The sequence below is a fragment of the Solea senegalensis genome, linkage group LG2 (genome assembly GCF_019176455.1).
Source record: "Solea senegalensis isolate Sse05_10M linkage group LG2, IFAPA_SoseM_1, whole genome shotgun sequence".
Classification (NCBI taxonomy): Eukaryota; Metazoa; Chordata; class Actinopteri; order Pleuronectiformes; family Soleidae; genus Solea; species Solea senegalensis.
In genome coordinates this window covers 27,847,727-27,856,673 of record NC_058022.1, presented here as the reverse complement: position 1 = coordinate 27,856,673, position 8,947 = coordinate 27,847,727, and the positions used below count along the sequence as shown (strand labels likewise).

The window sequence follows — 8,947 nt, the reverse complement described above, 5'->3', positions numbered from 1 at the left end:
ACTCATGTTGTAGTCGAACAAGTGCAAAGTGCAATGATGTGGGACTGGAGAGGGAGAGAGGGCCCAGCATTTCTAACAGTCACTGTCTCGGACGTTGCAACAGCACCAAAGTGCACCCAAAAAGTCAGACCCTTCCTGCTTTGCCTTCCAAACCTGTGTCCCCTCCTCTGAATCCAGCTCACATGGAACTCTGCCATCGTCATAGTGCCCATCCTTTATCTGAGGTACCATGGGAACGTCCACCCCCTCCCCCACCCCTGCCCTGTCTCCACAGACCATACTACCCTTACTCTGCCCCTGAACATGCACACCCACACAGTCTTTCCCTCCCGATGTCAAACAGACTCTGCAGTGGTGAGGAGTTTCACTTCTTCCATTATCCCAACCACAGCCCATCCACTCATCTCTCCCACCAGTCACTGCCCTCCAGTCCTTACAGGGAAATGTTCTTCAGCTCTCCAACACAGTCCTCTGGTTGCCCCTGTCGGGACTGCTCCAACAGGCGAGGCTCAGTCAGAACATTCCAACCATTACACCCAGACCAAACAGAGAGCCTACAATGGTCCCAGGGAGCAGGGGTACAGCAAACAAGAGAGGTGCCCCCACTGTGGGAAAGTGAAAATCCATGGGAGGTGGTGAGAGACACAGAGGTCTGGCAGTGCAAATCAGCCACACCTTCGTTCCAGGTCTGTCACTCTTCTTTGGGTCAGGGCTCAAACCAGGAACAGCCCAGATTTGTACCTGCATCTCACCAGAGCTACCATAGTCCCCAGTCTTTGGTGGATGTGCGGGATGGAGCCAGCAGTGGGTACCACACACCTCCACAGCCCCGCCACTCCTGCCCCTGCTCTCCTTATCAGTCGTCCCCAGCTGAGAGCCACGAGAGCCGGGGTTATGTCTCAGGATACCAGTCTGGGTCGGCCTCACCTCTGCCTGCTAATAGCCCGTCTCCTGGGAGAGTCCAGCTGCCTGAGACTCCCTCTAGATCCAAAGAACAGCAACACAGTGAAGGTGAATGATGTAAACTGAAATAGAGTATTTCCTTCCTCACTCTGACATTTCATAGGTTTTTCCTGGAACTCATAACAGTTCCAGTTTAAGCGGATAATGTCATTTAAAGGCAAAGCGGTCAATTTGAATAGAACATGTATTTCTATGAGTGTTGGAAATGTTTTGGCTGATTTAAATACACTACTCAACAAAATATATAACATTAGTCACATCGTTTTTAGATATTTTCATGCAGAAATCTTTCATATTGTATCTTTAAATGTTTGCCTCAGATTTGTGAAATGGTTCTCTTCTAACTGTTAGAGTCAAACACTTTAAGTGTTTTTTTTTACTTTTACTCATGATCAAAACTTTAATTAACTGATATTCTGTCACAATAATGATCAATTCTGACAGTTTTGAAAGTGTTTTATCGTAATAATGTTTTTGTCCAACGCTTCACTGAAAAAACATGTTTATTTTATTTATTATTCTTATACCTAATTATATAACTCATTTTTCTGACTGTTTAAAGGTGAATAAGTGGTGTCTTGTTTTATTTCTCCTGTCAAAGTGGAAAAAGCCAAAGCTGTTGTGGAGGATGATGTATCCCACGGTTCAGAAGGTAAATCAGACTCTAACGGTCCATCAAGTACTCCTGGACTGGACTCTGATCATGACTACACACTCATCGGTAGCAGCAGCCCCACACACACTGAAGATAGGTGAGTGAAAGCCATTGATATGCATTCATTTTTGGTTTCATTCATGAGCCACAATGTGTTACAATTTGTGTGAAAATGCAACTGACAGACAGAAAAACATGTCAGTTCATCACATTCCGCAGTCAGATCATTCCATACTTTCCAAAACTTACTTACTTTATCTGTAAATAATTATCTTTTTTTGTTTGTCATGTCTCCAGTGTGACTGCTGACAGCCCTCCTCAAAGCCAGGAAAACCACACACAGCTAGAATCCTGCACAAATAGCATCTTGAGTACTGCAACAGCATCAACAGTCATACAAACCCATACTGTCAGCTTATCTGGAAACACCCCACAGTCATCAAGTGAGCAGAATTTGAGTATGGACAGTAAGACTGGTGCAGCTAAGAATGCAGGAAATGCTGAAGGATCTAACCAGTCACATGCTTCCCGTTATGCTGCAGTCATCATCCCCCCTGTCCAAATGCAGCTCAATGGTTCTGCTCTGCCCAGTGATACCCCATCCATCTGTAGCAGGAATGTTACCGTTAATTCTTCAACCAGTCTCAATTCTAGCCCCTCCACCACATCCCCAAATTCTCCTGTTAGCTCCCCAGAGCCTCAGTCGTCTCCACAGCGCTCCCCGATGGCTACAGACGCAGCAGGGCACAGACTAACTCCTGACAGAGACAGCTCAGCTGACAACAAACCTCCGTCACCTGTGCCAGATGGATACAACACACCCACATTTCCATTAGCATCTTATTACTACCATTTACTGAACGTCCCTCATGTCCCATACACGGGTTACACTGCAGTCACCATCCCCGCTGTCCAGCCACCACTCCCAGAGAAGAAGCGCCTTTCCTCCACTGCAGGATCTCAAAATGGACACAGCTCTCTTCAGAGAGTCTCCTCAGCTCCAGTCCCAGCACACCACGTTACTTTCTCTCCTCCAGCGGGGCAACAGAGACGAGGCTCTGCACAGTCAAACTCCAAAGACGAGGCAGATATTCGGGTTAATGCCAAATTTGTCCAGGATAGCTCCAAGTACTGGTACAAAGCAGGCATCTCCAGAGACCAAGGTGAGGATTGTATACAAAAGCAGTGTTTGTGCCCAATATTTTAGTATTACCAAGCAAGTCAGTCTTCAGTGAGCACTGAAGAGTAAGAGATGTTGCTGTTTTCCTCTCTCCACAGCTATAGCTGTGTTAAAGGACAAGGAACCTGGAACTTTCCTCATCAGGGACAGTAACTCCTTTCAGGGGGCGTACGGTCTGGCCCTGAAAGTGGCCACCCCTCCTCCCAATGCCAATTCCAGTGGCAGCAAAGGTATTCATTATGAATGTTGATATTATGACCTGGCTGCCAATGGACACATTAAAAGCACAAAGAGGAGAAAACACTCAGGAAGCACAAACTTCCACCTCTGCTTTACCGCCAACATTCCCAGAAAATTTAATCCTAATCTGTTAGTTTACTTTTACACTTATGCTGCTCAGAAACAGACAGATTTTGTTAAAACACACACATCCTCTTTGGCAGAGGAAATAAAACTTAAAATAGCAGAATACTCTTCTTCTAAGACAGTTGACAATTTTCGGGTGACGCAATGTCGTATTTAGCAGTCATTAAAAGCAATAAAAACAAATTCTGACCGGAGAAACCTTTACTTTTTGAGTTATGCTGCTCAAAACAGACAAAAACCTAACCTCGATAAATTGAGTAGATGACTGAGTTTCATTTTGCTCTCTCACAGTCAGGCTCCTTTATATGCTAGTTCACTTTGACTTTTGCATAGAACAGAGTCTCCATCAATATTCTATTCAATTTTCAATTCTGTTCAGACCTCATTTTGAACTCACAGTCCAATAAACAAAAAATAATAACAAAACATTGAAAATACAGCACATAACACAAAAAACTCAGTACAAAGTACATTGACAACTGTACTATTAAAATATTTTCTGTTTAACCTGGGCTTTTTCTGCCACTTCATAATTTGAGACAGAGCCTTATCCATTATTATTATGATGATGCGTGCTTGTGTATGTAAATTTACTATAGCCTCCAGAACAGCAGATGTTACTAATGGATCATAGGTTTACTGTGTCTGTTTTTGTTTATGTTTGTGTATTAAATCTAAAATTTAAAGAGCCACAGCAAGGAATGATGATGTGGTTTTGATAAAGTCAGGAAGGTCACTCGTGTTCTCTGTACGATTTATCATACATTCTCATGACTAATGCTCTGCTGCAAACCAGTAAGCCTGACTTTTCATCACCCTCTTTCTCTCCTCTCACCCAGTAGATCCTCTGGAACAGCTGGTGAGACACTTCCTCATCGAGACCGGCCCACGAGGAGTGAAGATAAAGGGCTGTCAGAATGAGTCCTACTTTGGTCAGTTGTCTGGTAGACATAAAGTGCTGCTTTCTTTCTTCCAAGTTCCTTATTTTCTTCAATATTATAAGAATTAATTATTATTAATTAATCATTTCTGCACAAACACCAATTACTGATACTAAATGTGACCTCTGCATTTAACCAGTAGTAAACACACAAAGCGAGCACTTATTTGACCCCGGGGAGCACTGGGGGGTTGGGTACCTTGCTGTGGTTGCTTCAGTTGGTCAGGTCTAAGTTCAACAAAGTTACGTGCTTAAGAATGAGCTCCACTTAATAAACCTATTTTTACTTTACTGAGGTGGGTTTTAGACATATTCAGACAAGTGATTGAATTGTGAAAGAATGGTTCAGGGCAGAGGTTTCAAACATGCGGCCCGTCTACCATGTGCCGCCCCACCACTTAATATCAAGTTATAATGAGTTGTTTCTCTGTGTTTTAAAATTTGCAGCTTCATTTCGCATCATAAATAAAAAAATGTATTGTGAGCTCTATATCGTTCCGTATCAAAGCAACCACTTCTATATATCAATATATCAATTCCAATTTTAAACAGTTGGACTTTTTCACTTGACTGACCCCCTGCTGACCAGACTGAGGAAGTTTTTCCACTATATAGTACCGCCTCGGCTCGACTCTAGGTTGGTTTTCATTACAGTGCAGTACCTCCTCAACGTGGGCGGGGTCATCCCAGCACGGCTGCATGAAACTGCCGTTTTATACGTGATTCAAAGTCATTTAAATCCCATTTCTTCCATATGCTGATACTGGGTTTGAACTTAAGCAGGTCGTCTAGATCATGTATGTACAGGTGTACCTAATAAAGTGACGTTGATTATATATACACAGTGTTTGTACCTTTATTTTGTCCTTCTGTCTTCTGTTTCAGGGAGTTTATCAGCTCTGGTGTATCAGCATTCAATCACTCCCATCTCTTTACCTTGTGCCCTTCGTATCCCAGAAAAAGGTAATATCAGTGTTTATCTTTATCTGTGTATTTTTAAAGGTCCAATGTGTACATCAATATTTGTTGCTTCATTGTACACACTGTACCTTTGAGATTAAATATCTGTCTTTTCAAATTATTCTACTATTTAAGGAGGAATTAATTACTACTCTTCAAAGACTAGTTGTCGTTAGAATAGTTATAGACAGGGTTCTTAGTAAGTGACACAGCAGTTGTGAAACTGAAGATTTTGATGTTGCAGATCTGGTTGGGGAACTTCAAGAGACGCAGAGTACAACAAGCACCAGCACAGCAGCTGATCTCCTCAAACAAGGAGCAGGTATCACATGAGTCTCAATTGTTTTTGGTGGTTTTGTTGTCATATGAACTTTCATAGGACTCACATGTAGTGCAGTTGTGTCTTGTCACCAGCAGAGACCGCTGAAGCGCCATATTTACTTTCCCCTGACTTACCCACACTGTAGATATTTTTACTCTTTACTAATCCATGTTTTCCTGTCATTTTGTGAAACAGCCTGTAACGTGCTTTACTTGAACTCCGTGGAAACCGAGTCTCTGACGGGACCGGAGGCTGTTTCCAAGGCAACTAAGTGCACTTTGGCTCTGAGTCCACGTCCAGTGGCAACAGTGGTTCACTTCAAAGTGTCGTCTCAGGGAATCACTCTAACGGACAGCAAAAGAAGGTGCATCCTGGACACTGCAGCCTCACTACATATCAACAACACTGTTAATGACAGGCCACAGTAGAAAAATCACAGGTTTCAGTAATCCTGGCTGGGCTGAGATCCATTTAGCTTCCTCAGTTAGAGAGTCCATGCTGGTTCAATGTTACTCTGTGCTGACTTAGAGGAACTGAACAGAGCCTCTGTTAAAGCGATCAATCGGTAATTGACTGCAACAGGAACAGACTGAACAGAAGATTAATAGTTGGATGTTGGTTAGTACAAATATAAAATGGTAATGTCACATATCTGGAAATAAAATTAATTAAAATGTTAAGAAATTATATTTGGCAGCTAGATATTTAAGAAGTATCTAAAGTATCTATAATACTCTAAAAAATTGGCTGTTCAACACCATGTGTTAATGTGAACATCTGATATATTGTATATATATATTTACCAAATTATAATTATTTGCCAACTCAAAATATGTAACAGATCTGGGGTTAAATCTGAGTGTTGGGGGCGGGCATTTAACATGAATCTTTTGAAGAGAAAAAAATGATTTGGTACTGTACAGTAGCAGTAGTAGTGAGACTTTATTTAGTCACAAAGATGCAAATATCGACAAAACAAACACACATGTATAGATAGACATTCATTCAGATAAAATAAAATGTGTCCGTTGATTTAATTTTTTATTGATTTACATTTAATTATTTAGTTTTTTTCTAAAAAGAAAGAGACATTTGAGAAGATAAGAGCGAATGCATCTGTTCATTTTATGTATAAGGCGGTATTTGTTATTGCAGTAGGTGCATCGGTGTGATTGAAAAATGTCATCATTTTGTTGACAGATGATCGTTTGTGTTCACACAGGCTGTTTTTCAGGAGACACTATCCGATTACCAGTGTCACTTTCAGCAGCCTTGACCCGCAAGACAAAAGGTTTGTCATTGAAAAACTGATCATGTGATTTTTAATAAAAAACATACTGTACCTTCTGTACCATACCACATGTGCTTGAACATGTTAGTGCTGCTCAAAAAAGTCAGTAACAAACGTGTGCTTGCTGCTGCTCCACAAATACGTCTCGTATTGACTTATATTTCACAGATATAAGTTGTCTCTCTGTGATGTGCTGGTCTGCTGTTTTCACTCTGAGACCCGAGTGAACAGTGCTGGTCGTTGCCTGTATTTTTTATAAGAACATGTCTCCATGTGGTCGTTATTCACGTCTTCCTCTGTGTTGTCTCTGTGTCTCTGTGTGTGCTCATGCTTCAGGTGGACTAATTCTGGTAGCACATCCGGCAAGTAAGTGCTTGTGTCTCTGTCTGTTTTTCCTGCCTAGATGTGATCATGACGTATGCATCGTGCTACAGTGCATGGCACTTACAGTGATTGTGTATATAATGATTAGGCAGTCATGACGGTTCCCATGGGTCCTTGAAATCCTTGAAAGGTTTTGAAAATCAGCGGAAATAGACTTTGGTTTATGGAAAATGCTTGAATTTTGTGCAAAAAAGATGCTGTGGACACTGTACCTCATATTTTGTGTGGAGAAAAGTATCTTATTCTAAGGAATGCTGCATCACAAACAAACCTCCTTCACTGTTCCATTTATTTGATTAGTCAGTTCCAATCAGCTTTCTCTTGACCGTCACAAAGATAATTGGAACTAATTGGATTTATAATTGGGTTATATTGTCTTTTGTTAACAATGCTGATATGAAACTGGTCATCGGGTAAAACTGTCAAAATAATTCAAACTAATTGAATAATTCCATGGGATTGAACTTGTTTTATTTATTTTATTCTCCTTTGTTTGTTTGTTTTTTCTTGTTTTTTTACCAAGTTGGTGAAAAGTGATATTTTGGTTGAAAAGCAAGACAAAACACAATTCTGCAATAATGTCATCGTAAACCCAAAAATGTTGTATCACGTCTTTGTTAAGTTTAGTCACTCCTGTCTTTTCATATGCACTTCCTGTTTTATTTTGTATTCTCCTTTCCCTCTCATTTCCGAACCTGACTTCCTCCCCTTGTGTAATTTCCCGCCACTGTGATTGTCTGCCCCGCCCCTGATTGCTTACACCTGTTACCACTTACCTCCTGCATAAATAATCCTGGTCTTCCCTTGTCACGTCGCCAGTTTGTGTTGTTTTGGCCCGTGAGTAACGTTGTCAAGTTCCTTCACAGCGAGTTATTCATGTTTCCCTGTTTTTTTTTGTTTATATTCTTACTAAGTAAAGTTTCTGTTAAACTTTACATTGACTTTCAGTTGTGCATTTGAGTCTAAAAGCATAACAGCCTCTCTGCTCGGTGTATTTTGTTCAATTGTTTTGACGAATCTTTTGGATTGAGGAGGGGGTATACATATATCTATATATACATATAGATATATATGTGTATATATATATATACATACATATATTTGGTTTTGCATCACCAACAAGATCTGAAAAGTTCAGGTTGTTGACCTAAAAAGGGATGAAAAGCTTCTCTTGAAACGATTTGTTTTGTACCTGACGCGCACTCCCCTTTATGACATCCTGTAACTCAAGCCTTTCTTGTGTGTTTTGTGTAAGTTTCTCTGCGGGGGAGCGCTTGTCTGCATCTGTGATGCCCTCTTCATTCAGGTCTTGTGAACATCAGCAGGAGGCATTCCGCATCAGGAGGAGTGCACAGATGAAAAGAAGCGTTCTTCTGACTCTAGAATGAACATCTGGGCATGGAAAATAATGTATTAGTTAACTTAGCACACAATCAATAATCAGAAACATCAAAGACACTCTATTTTCCAATCTTTTCCAATCACAAAATTAGATGCAATAACAGAAGTAGTGGACTGAGGGGAAACACTTTTGCCAAAATGTACTCAAATGGACCGAGTGGTGTGGGAGAAAAAGGGCAGCAGTAGTCTGGACTCAGTCAGAATCATGTATTACATATTGCTGCTTTATTGCACAAGTGTCCTGAGGGAAGCAATGCATTATTGTATCTGACATCAGACTCCCATTTTGGACAATGACCCACAGGACAACATTGCAAGGTTAAATAAACAACAGTAATTGAGAATATACTAAATAAATAATCTGATATCTCAAAAAAACAACTTAGAATTCAGATAATCTAGGCATAAGTTTGTGGGACTGCAGCCAGACGTGGCCAGAAGCTGGGGTATAGCACACCTATTGTATAAAACAGTAGAGTTCCTCT

General features: G+C 40.9%; 1 protein-coding gene across 1 annotated transcript; it reads left to right on the top strand.

Moving 5' to 3' along the window:
- Positions 1–5: 5 nt before the first annotated feature.
- LOC122765388 (tensin-2-like) lies at positions 6–7,236 on the top strand (the record flags this gene model as incomplete). The annotated part of the gene is made up of 10 exons (XM_044019625.1): positions 6–1,011; positions 1,565–1,715; positions 1,916–2,781; positions 2,897–3,028; positions 4,007–4,096; positions 4,990–5,067; positions 5,309–5,386; positions 5,582–5,750; positions 6,609–6,677; positions 7,014–7,236. Coding segments are annotated over 10 exons (2,673 nt in total), but the record flags the coding sequence as incomplete, so codon positions are not given.
- Between the last annotated feature and the right edge of the window lie 1,711 nt (positions 7,237–8,947).